The following is a 25,197-nucleotide window of genomic DNA, read 5'->3' on the forward strand; positions in this document are numbered from 1 at the left end:
TATAAGAGGTGGAAAGAAATGAGATGGAATAGAGGATTACAAACAATTCTTGGATTTTGGGGGGTTGTGGAAATTGATGGAATCAAGGTCACCAGCAGAGAGAATATGGTTGGGAGAGAAGGAATGAGTAGTGTATGGAGCAAGTAAGTTGTGTAGGAATAGGAGAATGAATGGAAATGGAAATAAAGCTGTTGGGCTCACTTGAAATTTGGAATCATGAGTTTACATCAAGACAAGTCAAAATGAGTGTTTTTTTCTATTTATTTTCTGTTTCTTTTATCTCTCCCAAATATGAATTCTAGAACTGTAGTCCCTCACCGTGCTCTTCTCTGTGCTTTGCCATTACATCTGTTCTATTGTATTTGATTTCTGAGAACTGTAGTGGCTGGGTAATTATCTTTCAGAAATGTTTTAGAAGAAATTCTTCCTGCAGGAGGGATTTGAAGTATGTGATCTGAGGACTCTTCTAACTCTGAAGAGATTGGTTATGTTATTTTTTCGGCTTTTTCTCTTTACGTACTTGTGTGTCTGTTTATACATAACCATGTTTTTTCAGCCTCAACTATTGGGGAGTAAGGCATTGGGAATCATTATGATAGTTTTACACCAAGCAGTTCTTTCCTTTCCTTTCCAGTTTAAGTGGCTATGAACCCTGTTGGAATTGTATAAGGGAACAATTGAGGAAGAGGTTAGTGCAGTGATTATTGGAAAACTTCAATCATCAGTGTCGAGGGCCCTTCTCATTGTGTTTGAGGTCTGCATACTTTTTTTTTTTTTTTTTTTTTTGAGATGGAGTTTCACTCTTGTTACACAGGCTGGAGTGCAATGGCGCAATCTCGGCTCACCGCAACCTCTACGTCCTGGGTTCAGGCGATTGTCCTGCCTCAGCCTCTTGAGTAGCTGGGATTATAGGCATGCGCCACCATGCCCAGCTGATTTTTTGTATTTTTAGTAGAGACGGGGTCATATGTCTATGAAAGAAGACTTTAGCATGCTTTCACTTTTCTCAAAAATTTACTGTCTTCTACGATATTATTTGGAATTAAGGTTCAACTTGTGTTTCAATATTCACATAAGTAAATGTCAGTATTATTATTATAGTTAACAATTACCAATGTGTTTAAATAATTTCATTGTTCTTGGTTACTTCTTATTTTCCATTTCTGCTTTATTTTTCATCTTGTCAGTGCATGTCCTTTGTTAATTCTTTCAGTGAGAGTCTGGGGGTAGTAAGATGCTGTTAGTTTGTTATCATTTCTTGAATGCTATTCTAGTTGGGTATATAGCATAGACTTTTTTTCTTCCATAGTTTCCAATACCTGGACCCCAAGTCACAGAGTATATAGTATATTCCAAGTGGCCACCCTGAGAGAGATTGACTGGAGTTACTTTTAGCCTAATCAATGGGAGGAGCTTTAGGCATGGACTGACTTCATCTCTCCTAGCAGGACAGGACATTGCAGCTCTAGTAACCTCTACCCACCTGCTCTACCTTTCAGTGGGCGGGGTGGCTTTAGCCACTCTCATCACTCTGCTTTTTGAAGATTCCAGCTCTACATTTGTCTTATTTGTGTTTTGTAGTATGACTATTTTTTGAAATAAATACTGTTTTCGAGGTAGAATACTATATGTGTATTTATATATTGCCACAAAGCTCATAAATATTTTTAAGAAAAATTTTTGAAAATTATTTCAGAGAGGAATAAATAAGCAAGAGGTAGTCTGGTCCTGTAGGCATGGTATAACCCAGATTAAGTACTGGCCTTTGTGTGATTTGTTTGGAAATTCAACTGAGGTAGGATTTAGGGAGACTTCTATTCTGAAAAACCACTGGTTTTTATTTGTTTTGCTTAATTCCTAATAGATTTTCAAAGTACTTCTAACATAGAGTGGACAACAAATAGATAAATATAAATAGAAAAATAGAATGATATTTAGAAATAATGGGGTGAAATGTAAGTTTCTGTGTAGCATTTAATTACTTAGCTTGTACATAATGTAAATGATCTTGACTCTACTTGACTGTGTGCTTTATTTAGGAATTTGGTATTTTAAGTCTTGTCATATTTTTCCCAACCTTTTTTACTTGGCTTCTTAAATTTGTTGGGTTTTTTAATGGAGAAATAGCTGTTGCCCATGACCATACCTAGGAAGCAACTAGGTACATGGACAGTAGGATAATAAAGAAGGCACTATTACTTCAGATAGCATTGCTTGAGTTGTAGTTCTGTGAGGACAAATAAATATATCCATTTAATGGCATTCGAATGGACAAATTAGATTAAAACTGTCAGCATATCAAAGGGAAAAAGCTAACTGGGACACCACTTGAAATTACTTCCAGTTTACAGTAACATGGCTGCCTAGGCTAAAGAAATTAAAAGTAAGTAAAACAAAAAAACAAAAAACCCTCCTTAAACCCCCCCCCCAAATTCCACTGAGAAAACCTATAAATAATGGATAAAGATAACACTTTTTTTATTATTTATTTTTAATTTTTTTTTTTTGAAACAGAGTTTCGCTGTTTTTACCCAGGCTGGAGTGCAATGGTGTGATCTCGGCTCACCGCAACCTCTGCCTCCTGGGTTCAGGCAGTTATCCTGCCTCAGACTCCTGAGTAGCTGGGATTACAGGCATGTGCCACCATGCCCAGCTAATTTTTTGTATTTTTAGTAGAGACGGGGTTTCACCGTGTTGACCAGGGTGGTCTCAATCTCTTGACCTCATGATCCACCCGCCTCGGCCTCCTAAAGTGCTGGGATTACAGGCATGAGCCACTGAGCCCGGCCAAGATAACACTTTTTAAAGGCATAGATGAGTTTGTATGAAAGAAGAATCTCCAAGTGCCAGAAATGAAATGAGAAAATTAGATCTCTAAGTATGTGGGTGATGTACTTCAGCAATATGCCTGGATGAATCAGGACTTATAATGAATGGTTAGGGGTTTGCATTTTTAAACCACAAGGACCATGAGAATATTTCCCTCCTAAAAAGCAGGAAATTGTAATTTTTTAACCTCTTTTTTAACCTTGCACCTTTACACAAGGCCAGGACACTCAACAGTGCTTTCTCCACAATGAAAGATGAATATAAAACTTCACACAGCTTAGATAAATGAGTAGTCTTATTTCTGTCTGAACCCAGGGTGAAAACAAAAACAAACAGTAAGGCTGTTGTAATCAATTGAAATCTCATTCTGCTTCTGTTCATTAAGTGGGTTTTATAGACTGAATTTATATTGCCTGCATTGTAATATATTCCCACATCAAGAAAATAACATTAAATTTGGTCCTTCGTCAGTTATACATCATTCTATAATATCTTTCCCATCTAGTTTTAAGCTCAAAACTTTTTCCATTCCCATAGGATCAGTTATTAAAGTTACAAAGAACAGGCAGATGCTAAGAAATGGTGCTCAGAGAGCTAAAATGTTGGCTTTGCAAATTGGAATCCTTTTTCTTCTGACATGTTTTTTTATCTTTTACAGAGAAATACAGCAATGGCTAAAATATTTGTTCCCAGCTTAAGGCTGAAATGGTCAACTTCTGATTATCCTTTAAATATCTCATCACCATAAAAAGCACTCAAAAGGTATCTTATAGGTAATGTGTAGAACCAGTCAGAGGGTAAAAATTGGAGGAAACATATTCCATGGGAGGTGAATCAAGTTTATTAATTAGACATAGTACAAAGTTGCCTTTTATTTCTCTCTTGATCTTCCTTTTCCACCCAAACATCTCTCCGAATCTAAAAATATTATCTCTGAAAAATTCCCTACTTAATCCTGGGTCACATCCTGCCACTGTCTGACATTTTGATGTTTGCTGTTCGGACTACCTATATTCCATATCCAGTAATTGCCTCAATTTCTCCATAATGTTGGGTCAGGGTCTGGAAATTTTAGGGCTACTTAGCTTAGAAGACATCACAAATCAAAGGAAATGATCCCAACCAGTTCTTGTTGAAGATCTCTTTTAAACGTGTTTGTCCTTTAACACACTGTAAAACAAAGAATAGAATTCAGTGAGTGCTCATACTCACTTATATTATAAATTTTGTCATTACTCCATTTTGAAAACAATAATTTCTATACTTGTAACTTAATTTAAATTTGAATTCCAGGGCAATTTGGGTTCCAGAGCCCCCTTGATCGCATCAAATACTTTGAGTCTTTTTTAACCTTTTACATTTTTCCAGCTAGATATTTTATAACCAGAGTTGCTTCTAATGTCCAAACCACTCTGGTGGGAAGCCTGTAAGTAATGATACAAGAGGAATTGAAGCCTAATAACTCAGGAAATTACAATTATGAAAGAGGTTCTCAATCCTGAAAAAAAAATTGAACTAAATATGTTAATTTTCCACATCCTAATATTTTAAGAATCCTTATGTCTTCTAAACTAATTTTGCCTTCTTTCATGTTATTGTTACTCTACAAATTGTATTTTGAATATTGATTTATTCTGTGTTTAGCTATATGCAATCAGAATTTACTGGGCTATGTCAGTTGGACTTTTTCTTGAAATATTTTTAAGTTTCAATAAAAGAAATAAACAAAACAAAAATATTTACCTCCATTTGATTATGTAGACTTGAATAAATGGAACTTCAGTACAGAAGCTGTCCATCTGAGTCAGGAAGGGGATAGCTGAGCTAATAATTTGTGGTAGCAGAATCACAGATATCCCAGTGACAGAACAAGACATGAGTCCCTTTTATTATAGAAACTACCCAAAGGAACAACACGGTCTTGAACATCAACTCTTAGTCTATAAAATGGGATTTGATACTCTCTCTTTCTTGTTCCTTAGGATAGCTTAACAAATCAGAGTACACAGTATTAATAATGCAAGCCTTTTTCCAACTATTATTTCTGCAAAGCAATAACAGGCTTACTAAATGTTGCCAAAAATATTGTTTATGCTCAACTAAGTTTAGCCGGTGCTAACTTTAGCTAAAAGTGTCCTCAATGCAGGACTTCTCATCACCTTTACTGGTGTGCCTTGTTATTTTTCTAGAAAAGAATGGAATATGCAGTGTGTCCTGAATACATGTGGTTGGGGGCCCTTTTACTCTAAACCATCTGCTAACATCTCTGTAAACTGGTGTTCTTAGGTCAAGGCATGGCAGAGCTATACTAGATTCTCATGGAGGACCTTAGCCAATAGCATAATGTATGTTTCACTTAGTGCAGATTTATTTGCCTCAGTCACAAACTGCCAAAAACAGAGCCTTGAACTAGATATTAGGTAAGAGTCCCCAAATTTAAGGAAGTGGTAATCTAAAGCGATATTAGCTTTGATGAATGTTGCTTTTGTTGAATTCAAATTCTAGTGTTGCCACTAACTTGATGTGTCATTTATCATACCTAAGCCTTGGTTTCCTCATCTGTAACATGAATAATAATAGCATTTAAATCTTGAAGGCACAGACCTGTTCTTGATATTTTTTCTCTTTACTCCGGTGCTTAGTATGGTTGATATTCAGAATTTTTGTAGATGAAAGAAGTTTTGAATGCATGCATGCAGGGATCAGTGAAAATTGAAAGAAATAATAGAATGAAAAATTATGTAGGACTGACTATCCCTTGAAAACCTAAAGAGAAGTACTAAACAATAAAAAGATCAATGTACTTTGGGTTTAGTCAGTGAAAACCTCCCAGAGGAGATATTATGAACCTGAATATGTTTTTATGCCATACCTTTCATAAATACTATATTCTACTACTGGTTATAAATATTAAGAATCTTGGTATCACTAAAAGGATCTGGGGTTTACACATGTACAGATTAAAGACAAGATATTTACCCCCTTCTGTCCAGAGTTTGTCTTGCTATTGATTCTTAAGTGTCAATACATTAATACAATACATCAGAGCTCACACAGCAGATTTAGCCAGTCGACTCAGTAGTAATGTTTTAGTTCTGTCTGGGCAGTCTTCATTTCCTGTAAAGAATGAGGTGCTAGATTTACATGTCATCAACAGTAAATTATGTAGGCATCCTCATTATTTAAAATAATTGGTAGATTTGTTTATATGGAAGTATACATTTTTTACGAGATATAATTGTGAGCAACAGACGATATTATGTAAGCAAGTCAGCTATAGATGAGTAGAGATGTTTTCAGCTTATGAAAGTACTTTAGAATAGTTTGGAAATAATATGTACATTTTTCGTATAGTACTTCAGTACTGTCCTTAATACGCTGATGGTGTATGGAACTCAGAAAATCAATACATTATTGATTATTACATTATTCAAAGAATACTTGGAGATTTGTGATTTGAAAATCAGATTTATTTTGCATATGGAATTAATAGGACTGTGGAGGAATAAAAAGGGATTTCTAAGGTATTGTAGGTGATTAATATTTCATCATTAAAAATATTAGTATTTGATTATAATAGGTTTTTATCTGTACTTTCTGGCTGTCATTATCAGTACCAAAGTTTAACTTGAAAATGAATGTTTGGTGAAGTAGAAGCCTTAGGTTAGTGACTTAGGACTTTCATTTCCAGGGTAAACTAGTCTTAGTATATACTCCATGTCTGTTTCTCCACATGGTTGATTCTCTTGTTAATGCTATCTATCTTTGTTACCTCTCAGATTCATTTTGAAGCACATGAATTTTAGGAAGTATGAAATATATGCAAATGCAAGGTGATTGTGTTATTTTTGCTATTTACAACATTTCCTGTATTGAAATTCAAAAAGTTAATAATTACCTGCTGGAAAATATGCTTAAATTAAAATTACGTGTGCTTGTTTGTTTTGGTGAAAAGACTACAGTTAAGGTAGATATAAATATATAACTTTTTTCATAAAGTAGGAATATACATCTCCTTTATCAGAAGGTACAGTTCTTCATATTTTATAAATGTGTATTAATGTACCATGTCACATATAGTAGGAATATATATATATATAATATATAATACATTCATATATACATGTATTTGCATCTGATAGAAAATAAAACAATAGGAAGAGGGAACCTATCTTAAAAAGTTTATGTAATAAGAGTTAAGTACTATGTAAAGAGTATATAACAGTTAAAAATACAGCCTAATTTCAAATATTTCATCAGGAAGAAACAAAAATGTGTTTTCCTTCATAAATCAAAGATACAATAATAAGTGCTCCCATTTGATTAATTTTAATAGTATTGAACAAAAGCAGAAGACTTATGTTTTAAGAAATCGTTCCATGGGCCAATGGCCATTTAGTTGTCATAAAAATCCTTTATTTAGCCTTCTCCACAAATAAGCTCACAGCGGGACAAAGGACACTAGTTAGAGTAATTTGGGCGATAAGTAAACAGAAGGAATGGCTAGGAGCATAGTGTCATCTGGCAGAGAGCTTATTTCCTGAATCCTGTGGATCTGGTTAAAACCCAACAGAGATGCCAATATGCTTCTCCTCAGTAAATGCTACCAGTCCCCACACCACCAGGCCCACTGAAGCTTGTCTATAGTATTTTATCCAAGCAGTCCTTTGGGTAACTGCACAGTGCCTGCAATGACCTGAGTCAGTCATGCAAGGAGACTTTCTTGTTCTCACACCAATGTTTTATTCAGTTTCCATTTTCTGCTGGTCCTGTTGTTCAGTGATATAAGCAGAGTGATAAAGGAGGCACTTCACACTCTTCTTAGATAAGACCTTGAGCAGCAGAGAGTGGTTTAAACAGCAAGGCTTAAATCTCCCAAGCTGGATTTATTTGCACGGTTGCTGTTGCTGTCATGTGTGCACCTGGGATTCATGTTTCTTCAGAAGGGTGGGAAGAAGTGAGGTCTGTTGAGTCCGAAGAGGGAACAATTGAGGCTCGACGAGCAGTTGCTGGTAAGCAATAAATAACGGTAATCCCACTTCATTTTTTTCCCAGATGTACACAAATCTGTGTTTAACACTCCCTCTGTATCTAGTTTTCAGTCAAAATATTTCTCTTCTGCGTGTATCAGGTGCACAGTGTTCTTAATTGAATAAAGTTTCCAGTTGTCAACTTTATCTTTAATCTGTTTCTCTGAAATGAGATTATAGGGTTTATACTATAGCCCTAAAGATTTTAAGATGATTAATTGTATTTATGATTTATTCCTCTGTAATAGCCACGTCAAGAAAGGTTTGAAGATTAGAAAGTCAATGTTCTGTGAAAATAATAGAAAAAAATAGCATGTTGCTTAATTATGCATGGGTTTTCTTTTCTATCAATGTGTTCCATTCTTTACTGTCTCATACTAACAAAAAGAGTGAGAAATACATGACAAATTGCAGTCATCATTAATGGAATGTCAATTCAAAAATAGGAAGTTTGCGTCACTTTTTCCAAATAATGGTTCCTGGGTTCTTGTGAAAGAACCAAAACCTTTCACAAATGCAGGCCTTGACCTAAACTACAATAGCATAAGGTTAAATGGAATATGTGAAGGAAGCTCAAAATTGCAATTGATGTTCGGTTTTATGTGTTCTCTCCCAAGAGAAATCAGTTTTCTGGTCTTTGATATAGCTGTGGAATCACAACTATATGAGGATGTGAAATATATAATCCAGAAGAAGGACATATATGACTCAAGATAAAGGTGTTGTAGAAATGTTTTAAATGAGTAAATATTGTTAACATAAATTTTGGAATTTATAAAATGAAAATAGAAGGATTTTTTCTACTTTTACATAGACAGTGGCTCCAGTGAATAACACTTGTTACTGTGCATGAAAGCTCATAGTATGTGGTACCCAGAAATGAGTTAGGATATTTTAGAATAAGATCAACATTAATCTCTTCTAATATTGATTCTCTCCTTTGATTCTGTAATTTTGAAAGCCATGAACACTACTTAACTTAATAAACCCTGTTTGGTTAAGTATTTTCTGTTAGAAATGCAGTTTGTTACCGTTTGATAAATTTTCTTTTATCAAGGCACTTTAGGGAACTCAGGGTAATTACACTAAATTAATATAAATTCAAGAGATGGAATGAGGGACAAATATTAGATTAATGACATTCAAAATGATTTTATAATTTGAAATAAACCCATACTGGATAATAAACAAGAGAAAATAATTAGGAATGGAGAAATAAATATTTTTTAAAAATCTAAAAACTCAAGCACAGTAATAGACACATGCAGTATATTAAAATATTTTATTTCAGTTGACTTGAGCCTGCATAGGCTTATATGATTCATGCTTTTTTTGGAGATAGAATCTCACTCTGTCACCCAGGCTGGAGTTCAGTGGCTGGCGCGATCTTGGCTCACTGCAACCTCTGCCTCATGGGTTCAAGTGATGCTCCTGCCTCAGCCTGTCAAGTAGCTGGGACTACAGGCATGTGCCACCACACTCAACTAATTTTTTGTACTTTTAGTAGAGATGGGGTTTCACCATGTTGGCCAGGCTGGTCTCGAACTTCTGACCTCAGGTGATCCACCCGCCTCAGCCTCCCAAATTGCTAGTATTACAGGCGTAAGCCACTGTGCCTGGCCTGATTCATGCATCTTAAATTCTAGTCAAAGGAAATTATATGGTTGTGATTTCAACCAGACAAAATGAGTATATTGGTTGTTGAAAGTTTTGATCCCCTTTCTACTGGTTCTCTTCTGTATACTTGCTTGGCCAGCAAGTCTATCTCTAGACCATGCCTCTGTATGTCTTCTTCATGACCATATCATAATGGAAGAAACTTAAGTTCAGCAAGTATAAGACTTCAGCTCCATTAGCTGCTCCAAAAAAATCCTCACCAGCTCCAAGCATGAGAAATAGAAGTGTATCATTATTGGCGCCGCTGCACCACCAATAAGTCACGAGTACTTTCACAAAAACTGGCATAACTTTGAGGTAATTCACCAAAATAATTGCAGTAATTCCTAACTAACATGGCGTAGTGAAAAGCTCATGCATGGCTTTCAAAACAGACAAAGCCAAGTTCAAATCTCAACTCTGCTACTTATAAATCATGTGACTTCTGGCAAGTTAATTAGCTTTTCTAAGCCCCATCTCTAATATGGGATAAATATTATTGATTTTCCATGAGAAATAAATTTTTCATGAGAAGTAAATGAACTAAATAAAATTAATAGACAGTATAATATTTGGCACTTAATAAGCATTCAGTTTATTTCCCTTTTGCTTTTTTCAGCAATAACTTGGTCTAGCTTTGAGTACAGCCAGTTTTAAGCACAGGCGGAAGTTTGGGAAAAGAAAATACTACAGATTCTGAATGAGAATGTAAATATGTTCTTTTAAGAGAGAAAAATTATTCAAATTAGTCTTTTCATTTGAGGCTGACATTTTGCAGTTATTTTAGTAATGAGATGGTCCATGGCTCAGTATTAATTTTTTTTCTCATGAGATAATTATTTTTGACAAGTACATGTAATTTAAGTAAACACAGCACGTTTGTTTTAAGTAAATGAAAGAGGTTCCTAATTCTCTATTATCACTTGACCATTTCATTTTCTTTTTTTTTTTTTTTTTTTGAGACGGAGTTTCACTCTTGTTACCCAGGCTGTAGTGCAATGGCACGATCTCGGCTCACCGCAACCTCCGCCTCCTGGGTTCAGGCAATTCTCCTGCCTCAACCTCCTGAGTAGCTGGGATTACAGGCACGCACCACCATGCCCAGCTAATTTTTTGTATTTTTAGTAGAGACGGGGTTTCACCATGTTGACCAGGATGGTCTCGATCTCTTGACCTCGTGATCCACCCGCCTTGGCCTCCCAAGTGCTGGGATTACAGGATTCAGCCACTGCACCCGGCCGACCATTTCATTTTCTAAAACAAACTAGAAGCAGTCCACCTCTGTTTTTCAGCAAATAATCCCTAGTGGATTAGAGAAGTGCATCATTGTTCATTGCTCTTTCTGAAATCTGAATGTTGTACTACAATAAAAAGGTAATTGAAAGAGTAACATAATTTCAAATCAACTGATTTTGTTGTTATTGTTGCTATTGTTCTGTAACACAAAATATGGGTGGATGAAGTAAATGTAGGTGACTCAATGAGATGATAACTATTCTGTCTCAGTGAGAAAAAAATCTGTTGTTTTATGAATTACGCATCTACAGTCATCAAAAACATGGATCTTTAAAAATGTCAGAAATATGACCCACCTTCTCCTGTCCCCAACTCCCTGGCAAAACCTATTTGAGGTTGTCCTTTTGCCCTCTGGAGATGAGCCACTATTACCACTAGGCTGGCTATCCCAGAACAGGCTGAAGAAGCAATTTTGCCTGTGTTCTCAAGAATCAATTGTATACTTTTGGTTTATGCTTTCTGGTGCCAGTTGTCATTGGGCTAAAATTCCTCAGTTAGGGAAACTGCAGAGGAAATGATCTGTTACACAGGGCTTGGCCAGGACCATTGCCAGTGATTGATAATGGGACCAAATCATTTCAGGTGAGTGTTCTGTGGTCTGACAGTCAGGCATCGGCTCAACCTTGTCATCTTGGCCCATGGATATCACATGAATGTCAGTGGGTACAAGATGAGCTCCTGAATATTTGCCTGAGTGTTTTCTTCTGTGTTAGCTTTAAGGACCACAGCGTTTCATCTCTCTGGCTGCAGGAAAGCAGCAGCTTTTGTGCATTGTTTTAGGAAATGGTTAACTGCAGAGCTAGAAGAGCTTTGGTGTTTGCTACACTGGGAACCACTTTAGTACAGCACGGACCACTATAGATTAATGCTGTAATCAATGAGAATCTGTACACTGCAGAGATCTGTTTTGATGACAGCAGCACTTATGGCCTTGGTTAGTGTTCCTGTTGTATAATGTTGGACACTGCAGGTTTTTTTGGCTTTGATTTAGAATGCAAGGACCACAAGGAGTTTTATTTAAAATTTTGTATTTTGGTGGCTTTTTAAATTGTGTTGTGCATTTGCTGCTGTTGTTAGCAGAGATTTGGTGATTTGATGCCAGTGGCATGTATTTAACCATTCCGATGCTGCTGTTATGTTTGCTGGGTTTCTGCAGTTTCTACTACTTCATACGTTGCACTCAGGAACAGGTAAATGAAATTATATTAATCTATGAATAAATATAAAGTTAATGGAATTTATTGTTTAATTATCCAAAAGAGTAAGATATTAAAATGTTTTGTTTAGATTATATCATTAGAGAATAAGGATGTTTGCTTTATATAGCAAGTTACTTTAGGATGCAATAATGATTACTTGTATTACATGAAGTGATTTTTATGTTTTAAATATATATCTGAAGTGCATATTAAATTATATACATTGCAGTATTACATTTAAGTCTCAACTTGAGATATATGTATATAAAATATACAATTAATTCAGAAAGTATACATTTTTCTTCTCTAATGGATCAGAGTTTGCTTTTCCTATTTAGTGACTTTCACTAAAATTAGAAAACGTCAGATCTTAATATTCTTGAAAATACAAAAATATAAATATATATAGATTGTTCTTTTCAAGTGTTTAGAAAAAAAAGGCTGACAAGGCTTGGTTTCTCCTAATTGACAGTCCTGATTATAGAACAGATTCATGGAAATACATGTGTTTTCGGTGATGTTAAGCTGTGGACTAAAGGGAAAACTATTAGATGAGGGGAACAAGAGAGCCCAAGACATAAGGGAGGAAAGAGAAGTGTGTAGTCTTTTGCATCAGAGATTTAGGTCTGTGACCTTGGGATAAAGAGTAACTAGTGGCCAACCTCTTCTGGCCCTGGTTTCCCTTCTGCCAGTTTGGAAAAAGACTCTCCTGTTATTCTCTATAGGAATGGCACAACATTTTTCAGGTGCTCAGTATCATCTATTGGCGATTTTCATGTGGAAGAAGACACAATTGTTAATTTTTTTTAAAGGTATGCACTTTTCCTAATACAGGGGGTAAATACAACTGTTTTTTTTCCTGCTTTTATTTGTAGTGTTTTAGCTACCAAGGCTTTCTTTTCTTTTCTTTTTTAAGAGAAACGCCTCTTTTAAATTAAGCTGGTAAATCTCTTGGTTTCTTGTAACTATTTTGCTAAACAGGCATTAAGTTTGAGATGTCCTGGGGGCACCTGCTGTTAAGACTGCACTCCTTGGGAGAGGAAAGAGGTATCACTTGTGCTGCAGCCTGATGAGGACCTGGATGCAGAGAGGCACTGGGACTCTCTGAAAGTCTGCCAGGGACAAGGGCTCTCCTCACTGCTCCCTTGCTCCTCCTCAGGTTCCCTGTGTATTGCTGAGGGCAGCCGAAGAGAGCTCCTGCCGTCTTTTCTCAGCAAATGTTTTTCAAGAAGTCCACTTTCTGCTGAGGGCAAGCACAAAATCCAAAGGATCAGAGGCAACTGGAAAAGAAATAGCCAACTTCCACTTGCTAAAGTATGAATCAGATTGCTGCCTATCAAATACTAGTTAACGTTTTTGAGTCTAGACTAATTAAATATATTCTTTAGTGAGAATGGAAGGATTTTATTGTAAATTGAACAGTGTGCTTACAGAGTGGCTAATAATTGCCGGTTTATAATGATCATGAATCTTGTGTTCATATTGACACTTTCTGTACTTCTTAATAATAGACACCCACCATTATGAGAGGAAGGCTGAGGCAGTGATGGTTCTTGCTCCCATACATATACACATGAGAGATGAAAGAAAAAGAAAAACAATGTGATTGATTTTTCCGTCTACTTCCAAGGAACCAGTCTGAATTATAGTCTCTACACATATATTTATGAGGGTAATAACCTTATTAGTAAAGTGATTATGCATTCCATAGAAGGTTATCTGCTCAAGTCTCTTCCAACTTTCTGATTTTATGGGGTGCTATTATTTATTAGTGCATAGCTAGGAAGATCTTCAAGGGGAATAAAATATTTTCATTTTGAAGTATTACCTGTGAATGTTCCTGGGAAGAGCTCTGTTAGAGAAATGAAGTCATTTGGAAAACAAAAACAAAAATTAATCTTAGTAAGCAGCAAATATATATTCTCCCCCACCCTTCCCCAGGTCATCCATATAAACACTTTTAATAAGTAAAACAAATGGTTGCCATTCTCGATTTTCTAAGACTAGGGACATTGGGAAGAAGCATACCAACTTATAAAAGAAGATAAATTAATGAAAGAATTAGTACTTATTTTATACTATGATAATCATTGTCAGGAAAACTTATAAATGATTAACATCGTGCCTGTAAGTTGTAGGCTAATTAAGTGGGTTTACATTTTATATAACCTGCTTCAGGTAGGCCAGTCTTTTGTCTTTAAGAAGATAATCATCCTAATCATATAATGAGTTGGTCAGTTACTTGCAAAAATGTAACCAAAAATCTTGATTGCATAATTTAAATAAGTTGTTTTAGAGAAGGTTTCATATGACTCCTATGAGTCTTGAATGTCTGGAAAATAAATTTTTATTATGATGAACTGTAAACATTGAACAAATTTCAAAACTGACTTCAGAAAGGGGGCCATATTGATATAAAGACTGGTGAGTTTTAACAAACGTATTTTAATACTATAACATCTGTCATATATTTTAGACTTACAAATAGCTTTTAGGGTTTTTGGTTATTGTTGCTACAAGAGGCTGTTAGCTTTGCAGTGTTTGTTGTTTTTAGAGAATGCTTAGCCCTTGAAACTTGTTCTCCTGAGTAGATTTAAATTGAAACAAATTTTTTACCCACTTTTTTTTTCTTACTTTTATTTCAGGGTTATGTTTTGTAATCACTTACTTAGATTATATAAAGTTTGTTATATTTTCTATATTTTCCTATTTAGCATATATCTCTAAAATTATCTAAGGTATTCACCAGAGAAGAGATGTTAGTACGCTTGTGTGTAGTATTTCTCTTGCCTATACTATGTTAAAGGCTTTTAAAAAATATAATTCATTAGAGTCTTGATAGGTCATGAAAGTGCTTTTTGAGGCGAATTCCCTTGCTCTCTATATGTATTCACAAAGCTCATTTTCTCTGAGTATGGTTTCTTGATTTCCTAAGTGCCTGGCTTAAATAGGGATCTTAATGAAAGCATATTGCTGAGGCTGAGGACCTGCAAGAGAGGATAATTCTGGGACCTAAAGGTAAAGCAACAAGTCCATATCATAATTTCCTACTCTGAGTCACTCATTCATTTAGTCCCTTTAATCATTTGTTCTTAATTTGGAGAAAGATCAGAGATCTTTCAGAGAAATAAAGGAGCAATGGACTCTTGGGAAAAATACTTTTGCACACAAAATTTTACTTACAATTTTAAAGAGTGTATGTAACACCTAAATATAATTATAGACCATGAAAAAGGGCTTGGATACCTCAGGTTTATAATCCTTTCTTTAAAAGTCATGACAAAAAAAAAGTACTTGACATTCAGTGGTAGAAAAAGTCGTGCCTACACAAAGGTATACCACTTCTCATCTATGGTTAGTGAAACCCAAGACCAGATGCAAATTGTTCTTACTAAACAAACAAACAAACAAAAACCCCTTAATTACTATTTGCTGTTTCATGGGCTCTGGCATTTTATATAATAAAAAATGCACCCACAATTTAAATCTTCCAATGATAAGTATGTGAGGATTAGACAGATCATTAGCATAAGCAAACATTGGGAATGACTGACTGCAAATTCATTGAGCTTGTTTCTGTTTAGAATGGCTTGACAGAGATCAGGTTTCTTTTGTCAAGAGGCTTATTTGACAAATATGTTGTGATTTTCTGATTTCATGGGCTAGTCTTGTTTAGGCAGACATTTAGTTACAGAGATCTCTATGTAAGGTTTGTTATAGTCTATGAGATTTTACTGTAAACAGAGCTATGCAATTAAGGCATAAAATAGATGGAAAAATTAAGCACAGAATAAGGGCCTCTAAAACATCTATTTAACCTGAAGGCCCCTCTGAGTATTGGTAAGAAACATGTGGTTTGTAATGAAAACAATCTTTCTGAAGTTTTTGCTTGAAGCTGTCCTCCTTGAGTTTGCTGTATAGAGTCTTTAAACATATAATATCTTTATTCTCCACAGTTTTCATGGCTGGTTTAACAAAGCTAAATTGCAGTAGATACAGTTTGCATACTTGTGAGCTAAGTACATATCCATATGTGTGATCTAAAATGTGATGCAATGATAATTATGTCAGATATTTTGGTAGGCCCAAAGATATGTGTGTTTGTGTGTGTGTGTGTGTGTATGTGTATGTCTGTGTAATTTTTTTTTTCTTATTAAAACTATTAGTACATCACTTTGAAAAACAAATAAAACCAAAGAGCTTCTTGGTAATAATGGAAATTATAAAGGCCAATGAGTTGTTGTTTTTCAGTGTTTTTAGTCCCTTTCAACTGTAAATGATGCACAATAGCTAGCCTAGGGTAATAATGAGTTTCTCATTTGAAAACTGAGCCATTAGAATACAGTTGCAACAATTTCCTTAATATAAATTATTTACAAATATATTTCAAACATGAATAATAAACATTTTATTTCTAAAGGTGAATGCTACTTATTGTCTTGCCAGTTAAAAAGAAACTGAGGTTGAGTTTAGGAGGTGCTATTGACTGGCTATTTTAAAATGGAGATCAGCCTTTAATTTTATTTATATTATACCAGTATATAACATAATGTTTTATAAAAGATAAAATTAAGCTATGATTATTTTTCTTAATGTTGGGATTATTATAATTACTATAATTTGCTATTTCTAATGAATTCTGTATTTCTCCAGCTTAATCCTGCTGTAATCAGTAAGACATTTTAGTTAACATTTGGGTTGGTTTGTATAGAAATTAGGTGAAATGGAATGATTTTATATTGTTAAGATTGGTGACATTATTAGGTTAATCTTAAATGTGCTCATTTCTACTGAGAAAACTGAGTTAAACATATTTACTGTCTTCGTGAGTGACATCACCTTATATATCAGTTGGGAATGTTTTGTTATGAATTTATAAGAAATTATAAAACATGAAAAATTGGCTTTTTAACATTACTGAAATTCAATTTAATTTTTTTATAAATGTAATCTTTCAGATGGTAATTTTAATTTTCAGATTTAATGTTTTAGAGTTTATCAGTGCTAATGGTATGCAATTTTAATTTTTCAACAAATATCTCTTAATTTCACAATTTAATTCAATTGCATAATTCTCTAAAAAGATAGTTTTGTTCACTTGCATTGCTCTTACTTAAGAGACATTGATTTTAGTTAAGAATCTTTTTTTTTTTTTTGAAACAGAGTCTCACTCTGTTGCCCAGGCTGGAGTACAATGGCGCAATCTCGGCTCACTGCAACCTCCGCTTCCTGAGTTCAAACAATTCTCTGGCTCAGCCTCCTGGGTAGCTGGGATTGCAGGCGCCCGCCACCATGCCTAGCTAATTTTTGTATTTTTAGTAGAGACAGGGTTTCACTGTCTTGGCCAGGCTGGTCGTGAACTCCTTATCTCTTGATCCACCCGTCTCGTCCTGGGCCTCCAAAAGTTCTGGGATTACAGAGTGAGCCACTGTGCCCAGCCAGTTAAGAATCTTTAACAGGCAATTCAGATACTCTGTGTGGGGAACATTATGCAAAGAGCACTTGATCTTTTACATTTTTTTGGTACTGCTCTCAAAAAATATCAGGAAATAGAACATGCAAAGGCATAAGAGTTATTTACCGTATACTTAATCTTTAAATTAAATTCATGATCAATCTGAAGCAATATTTAATAAACAGTTGCTATATGTTTCTGCTTTTATTTTTTGCGTTGATGAATAATGACTTAATTGTAACAGCTAACTTCACATTCTTCATTTTGAGAGCTGAGTTTTTCGATGTGCTAAATATTTGTCAATCAGCTTATTGTTAGGGTAATTGCTATTTGTTTACGTGGTTTTAATTAAAAATTTTTTCATCAGAATTATAATTTACCATCTTTTTTCCCCCTTAAATTAGGAAGGCTATAAAGGAATTTTATCCTTGTTTTTATAAAAATTTACATGCTATGATTTTTCCAGTTCTTGCCTAATGGATATTGTTTTAACATCAGTGTGTTGCCCTTTAATCCAGTTGTGTTTATACATATCTGTTCATTCAGTTATGCTACTCTTTGACACAGTTATGTTCATAGAGCTGCACACACTGTCACAGAGGACACATAGAGTCTTAGCTGATTCATTTGTTTTTGTGTATCTGCTTTTTTTGTTTAGGTTTCCGTGTCCCCTTTATTGTGAATAATTATTGCTGTCAATGCTTGTTTGAACAAACCATTTTCCATTTTACATTGTGCATCTCTAATGGTTTTGAAGGATGAAATACCAAAGAAACTCTTGTATTATTGTGACTGTAAAGTTATGAGTGAGGGCCAGGTGGATTTTTCTAGGAATAAAATCTAGGAGCTCAAATTTTTTTTTTTTTTGCTTTTTGCCAGATGAGAAGCCCTTTTGACTTACTTCCCATCCTTTGGCAAGACTCTCAAATAACTTAAGATAATTTTCTATTTATTGTAAACTAATACCTGAACATCAGTTCCATTTTGCTGTTTTCCATTGAATCAAAATTATTTTGAGCTTGATGGAGGGAAAACTGCATTTTAATGAAAATAGAGTTAGAATACATATACTAAATTATATTGTACAGATATTCATTTAACCTGAATTTAATTCCTATGTTAATACCATTTTGAAACCTATTTTAATACCCAAAGTGATTTACGATAGCTACAAAAATATAAAAATGTAGCCATGTGAAATAAATTTAAAACAAATGAAAAAGATCAGTAAGGGAAAATAAGTTTAGAAAATTAGGCTACATATTTAATCACAAATATCCCAACACAAAAAAGTGTCATTCATTACAAATGAATGACATCTGTAACTTAAACTGGTTGCATAAGTGCACACTAATTATTCCTGATACCAACACCAAAGGGAAGTTTCTTTTCTGTTATTTCATAGAGAAAATCAGCAGCAGCAGCAGCAGAAGCAGAATGATCCATATAATGTGAGAATCATCATCACCATGCGCTCCATATAGTAAACACCCTAATGTAGTAATGTGAAAGGACAATACAATAAGAGGAATTGTAGGGACAGTGAGGGGAGGGGTACTGTCTAGAAATATAGTGTGTTCCTGGTGCATGGTTGTTTGATGGTGTGAATTAATTTGTAGTTTTGTTTTAGAAAATATAATTTGATTTAACACAAAACCCTCACAAAGACTCTGTATATACTGTTGCTTTGTTTTAAACATTTCAAAAATATTGTAGGACAGTATCTTCAAGTATATACTCTCTAAAGTGTACTTGTGAGTAGTCCATTCAACTAGTGATTGTGAAGTCAGGCATTTAAACAGCCAGGCAAGCTGGGAATTGGATTCTCGTGCACCTGTGACAAAGCCAAGAAACCAATGTTGAAAAATTTTAGTCCAGGTCAGTGAGGCTTCCTTATTTTTTAAAGTAACAGACAGTTCTAACATGAAGATATTTTTAAATAATTATATTGGGAATATAGATTTAGAACTGTTTATTCACTCAAATATTTAGGGACTCTGGAAGATAATTCCTTTCTTGAGTCAGTAAGTTAATTTTTGACCAACATGAACTTAGTTTGCCTTTTAATAAAAAATGTGTACAAAATCTATATGTATTTGTTGATATTGCTTCCTTATCCTCATTTCTTTTTGTGGTTTATCTTATTAAATTGTTTACTTCTGTCACATGGAGTTGGAGTACAGTTGAAAGAACGTGACTCATGACTTTATAAAGCTTGACCACTTTTGCATGGAGTCAGATAGTTAGACCAGTGACTATAGTGTTTTGCAACCTCATTTCCTATGGCTATAATTTTGGAGGTTTATTAATATGGCTACCTAGAAGTTTTCTTCTAGGTAGCCATATTAAAATGGTGCTGAGGCATAAAGTAAAATGTTCTCCAAATCTCTGTGCCTGGTGATTTTCCATTGCCAGTTAAAGAATTTCCAACTTAAAAATAAAGTCCTATATCTATAAATTATTTGTTTGCATAGCCAAAATAAAAACAAAGACAAACCAAAAAATAAATAGAATAAATAGAAAAGAAAGGCAAAAGCAAACTATTTATAGTCACTTGAGGGATCTCTGGTGTCAAAACATGTTTATATTACCCACTATATGCTAGAGTATAAACTTTTCTACTTTTTTGTGGATTGTCTATTTTTAAATAAGAAATATCAGTGCTATATAAGTACTTCTGTTTTATTCTGTATAGCCTTAAAATCCATCTTTATTTTCATTTTACTATTCTCATTTATATCACTAAAAGCATGTATCCATCTTTACTTTTTTTTTTCTCTTTAGGATATAGAGGCAGGTAAAAATCGAGTTACCATTCAGAATATTATTTCAACTTAATGCTGTTTTGCTAGTGTTGCCTGTGTCTGGATAAGGGCTAACATTTTCCTTTATCAAAGATATTTATATGTAGAGTTTGTTCTTGTAATGTCTCTGCTGTGAACTTGCCCAGCACAACAATTTCTTAAACCTATGGTTAACATCCAGTCCCCAAACAATGAAAACAAATAAACCCCAATTTTTTCCACAGGGTTTCCTGGCTGGTTATTCCGAGACTTTGCACATGACAACCTGTTCTCCCACGTGAATGGAATACTCAGTGTCAATGTGGAAGCCTGGTCAGTTGGAAAGTTGCAGTGAAATATTCCCCTCTGCTGTACAGCACTTCCCAAATTACTATTTATGAAGAATCATTGTATTGAAAAAACAAGTATCCCTAAGATTGACAATTTCATGATTTGTTATCCAGGTTACCTTACTATTCTATATTTAGATTCTGGGGGAGAAATTTCTAAGTTATTAGGCCTCAGGTCATATTTACACATGAAATTTATTCTTTTCCAAACTATTATATGCGGAAAGCATTTTGCCTATTATCAATGACCTTGGGGACTTTTCTTCTGATACATTGTCATTGACATTTAATACAGATAACACAGTATGGTCTAGATTTCTTGAAGACCATGATCACATCTTTATTGTATAATTCTAAGCACAAAGGTGTGTGTGCATGCATGTGTGTGTATGTGTTTGTGTGTTTGTTGTTCAAGCTTTCTAGAATTTTAATTTATAAAATTTCTCTAAGGCCTTATAGCACCAGGCCAATGTAAAGGTAAGAAAAAAAATGGCATTGAGTATCATGGCGTTTTGGGAATGTTTCTGGACCCCAAAGCTTCATGTGGTCTCAAAAATCTAAATTTATGTAAATGTACATAATTTTTAAAACTAGGAAGAATTAATCAGATGACTGATATTTACTATCTCGAATTTATTTTAATTTCTCAATATCTATTACCCTTTTCAAAGCCGACAAAGGTTTCTTTGTTTTCTCAAAGCCTCGTTAACTATGGTGACCCTATTTCGGGTTTTAACTTATAATAGTTATTTTCTTAATACCATCAATCCTGTTATTGTTTAGATAGTTTTTTAAGGAATATAAACTAAAGAATCACACAAAGTTAGGAAGCTTATAACCTATTAGAAAATAAATATTATTTACAACTAATGTCTACTAAATAATTTTTAAGGTATAGTACAAGCTGACTTCAAGGAAACATTGTTAGGGATTTCTTGAATAATCTGGCCATTTAATAATTTTTATAAACAACAGGACTTAAGCATTTTTCTAAGCCTGTTTCAAGAATATTTTACAAAGATTACAGATATTAAGTATATTTTGGTTACAATCACTAATTAGCTGTAAGTTTGATCTCTAACACCATTATTTCATATTCCTCATCTTAAGTGTATAAGGAGACATTAAGTTCTATTTCTAAACTCCTTTACAATTCACCATACTGACATATTTCAATTAATCCTCATGAAATGTTTGTGAGGAAAGGTGCTATTCTCATTTTGCAGAAGAAAAAAAGCTTAATAGAGATGAGAAGAATGCACCTAATATGGCAGATTTAGGATTAGTCACAAGTCTCCAACTCTGAGTACAAGGTTCTTTTTACTGCATAATCGCTGATTTTATAAGTGTTATATGAATATGATTATTAGCACATAATAATGTTGATGGAGAAATTCAAATACAATGAAGTTTTGTGATTACTCAAGATTTCAAATAAGTAAACTGCTGGGTAGAAAAGTACCTGCTTCTTAATTTGTACATGTTATTAGAATTGACAGAAATGCTTATAATTAAAAATACAAAATTTTTTAAGCATATATTTTTATACTCTGACAATGTGCATTTCTGTGGTGTTCTGTAGTTATAAAGTAGTTCATCCACATGATCTCATTGTACCCTCAGAAGAAAGAGGGAATTTTATGAGATTTATCTGCTGAGTTGAATGACTGAGCTCATGTTTCAGCCAGAAATTTTGATTCTGGGTTCCATATAACTGCTTTGTAGAGTTGTGTCATTGTGGTGTTTGCATCCCAAAGATTTGCTCCCAAATTCAACAGCAATACATACAACCAGAAGAAGCATTGCTTCTGTCAAATGTTAATAAAGTTCCCCTTTCTTGGACCAGCTGCTGAGTTTCCTTGGCTGTGTCCTAAAATTTTAAAATATAAAGATGGCACCACAGTGCTTCAAGCAAATATTTAATCACTCTGGGGTAGCTCAACTCTGGAGATTTTATTGAGTATTAATAATTTCTGAATAAAACCTTCTTTGTCACACCAATCACTTAATAAATAATTGATACATTTACATGAATCAACTTAATACTTCAGTTTACTTGAAATTTGAAAGTTACATATCAGAGAGACACAGGGATGATCTTGGTTTTAGGATGGAAGCAGAGTGCAATTATGAACAAAGGGGAACTTAAGAAGGGAAACATTTTTCTTTTTTAAAAAACCACTTTATTGGCTGGGTGCAATGGCTCACACCTGTAATCCCAGCGCTTTGGGAGACCAAGGCAGGCTGATCACGAAGTCAGGAGTTCGAGACCAGCCTGGCCAGCATGGTGAATCCCTGTCTCTACTAAAAATACAAAAATGAGCCAGGCATGGTGGTACATAACACGTCTGTAGTTCCAGCTACTTGGGATGCTGAGGCAGGAGACTCAGTTGAGCCCGCAAGGCAGAGTTGCAGTGAGCCAAGATTGTGCCACTGCACTCCAGTTAGAGCGACAGAGTGAGACTGAGTCTCAAAAACAAAACAAAACAAAACACAACACTTTATTGAGATATATTTGACATACAAAAAACTGTGCATATTTATTGTATACAACTTAACGTGTTTGCAGAAAAGTATACACTCCCTGTTTCCCCATTCCCCATCTGCTAGCAACCACCACTCTATTCTCTGTTTCCATGAGTTTGACTATTTTAGATTCCTCATATAAGTAGTATTATGTAGTATCTGTCCTTATCTGGCTTATCTCATTTAGCATAATGTTCTCAAGTTTCATCCATGTTTTCAAAAATGGCAGGATTTTCTTTTTCAAGGCTGAGAAATACTATGTTGTATGTATATACCACATATTCTTTATGGACATTGTTTCCACCTCTTGGCTATAGTGAATAGTGCTGCAGTGAACATGGTAATGCAGACATATATTTGAGATTGTGATCTCGATTCCTTTGGATAAGAAGTGGTATTTCTAGGTCATATGGTAGTTCTATTTTAAAATTTTTGAGGAACATCTATACTGTTTTCCATAATGACTGTACTGATTACATTCCCATCAGCCATGTAGAAAGGTTCCAGAATTTCTCCACATTCTCATCAACACTGATTTCTTTTTAAATTATTATAATAGGCCATCCTAACAGGTATTAGGTGCTATCTCATTGTGGTTTTGATTTGTATTTCTCTTTTGTTGAATATCTTTAGTGGTAAACATAGCTGCCATCCAAAGTAAAATTTCTAACATGCATTTAGAAAACAACAGGGCTAGCGAACTCCTAATGGTTAGAGGTAATATGCAACTCTCCCAAAGAGTTATACTTTTTCTTTCTTTTTTTTTTTTTTTTTTTTGGTCCTAGAACCAAAGCCAGAAGTTGAATTTTAAATTACTTAAAATTGTTAAAGAAGTTCTTGCTCAACACCGATGATCTGGAGAGGCCTCTAGCCTACCTTAGGTCTTGAGCTCAAGGGACACAAATCTGTATTACCTAATTTTATGCAATGTTTGCCTTCAGATATGTTTAGGGAGTAAATATTGGCCTGGATTTAGAATAAAATTCACAAAAAGTATTTGAGGACCAATTTTTCACTATATTAATAATTGCAAAAGATAATTTACAAATTTTGTAATAGTACACAGATTTATTTCTACAATACACTTTAATATTTCATAGATTGTATGATTAATGATTAAATTTTACAAGTGTATCTTCCTATTTTATTGTAATGCCTAGATAATAAGCCCTGTTAAATAAAGTGTGTTTCTTATCTCTGACTGCTAGTTAGGTGAAATTAGACTCACTAGGACTTTGCTATATAGAAAATTATTGCTGATTTATTCCAAAGTTAGCTCCTCTATTATATATAATTTAGGGGAAGTGGAAGCACATTTTCCCCTTGTGGGCATGGGACCATCTTAAAAAGACTTCTAAAATATGAAGAAACATTTCAAAGTGGTGTTTTCAGTATATTAATCCAGAGTTGAGTTTATCTAAGTTCTTAGACTTTGGATTTTAACTCTTATCTATCTTTCCCAAATGAATATCCCTGTAAAATCTTAAAACGTTTATATTTTTAATCACAATGTAACTAAAACAATATTTAACTCATGTATGATAACTATGGTACATGTCTATGTGTCAGTATCTTGTCTCAACTTAAAAACCTATTCTTATAACTCAGTTGGCTTTTTGTATATGCAGTCCATACAAACATTCAATAAACATATTTTGTTCAGTGTTTCATTTAGTTCCAACTCACATCCTGGTACAGAGGACTCAAAAAACTAAAAGAAGAAAGTATTTTAAGAGGTTCAGGAAATACCTGGGAAGGATAATTGTTCTGATTTTTGATCTGTGATATTTACATTTTTTAATGAAACTCTATTAATATATAGGAAGAACAATCTCTTTTTTAAGGTGAAAATGCATGTATGTATTTGGAATTGTTATTACATTGCTGTGAGTTGCTGTGAGCCAATCTTAGAATTGATTTGAATTCCGTCTTTTTTCATTATTCATATAATGGTATTAGAAATATGCTGCACATTACTTCTAGAGATAGTCAAGAAGTTCAGATTTTGTAACACTTCAAGGCTTTGGGGTAGATAAGCTTTCCTTTACTACTTAAACATTAGGTACACATTCC

General features: G+C 34.2%; 1 protein-coding gene across 50 annotated transcripts in view; it reads left to right on the forward strand.

The window, feature by feature from the left end:
• The window catches only part of LOC108295309 (regulating synaptic membrane exocytosis protein 1), a 224,059-nt gene that overhangs the window by 28,217 nt on the left and 170,645 nt on the right, over positions 1-25,197 (forward strand). For 22 of the 50 annotated variants that reach the window (XM_037734526.1, XM_037734530.1, XM_037734528.1 and 19 more), the window contains exon 1: positions 7,430-7,841. The exons of 27 other annotated variants lie outside the window; for them this stretch is intronic. In XM_037734526.1, the coding sequence (XP_037590454.1) occupies positions 7,742-7,841 (100 nt within the window). In that variant the 5' untranslated portion in view covers positions 7,430-7,741. Of the gene's footprint in view, positions 1-7,424; positions 7,842-25,197 lie in introns of those variants that run through there. One more of the 50 variants, XM_017517432.2, reaches the window with a different exon arrangement.

Source organism: Cebus imitator, unplaced genomic scaffold (genome assembly GCF_001604975.1).
Source record: "Cebus imitator isolate Cc_AM_T3 unplaced genomic scaffold, Cebus_imitator-1.0 Scaffold630, whole genome shotgun sequence".
Classification (NCBI taxonomy): Eukaryota; Metazoa; Chordata; class Mammalia; order Primates; family Cebidae; genus Cebus; species Cebus imitator.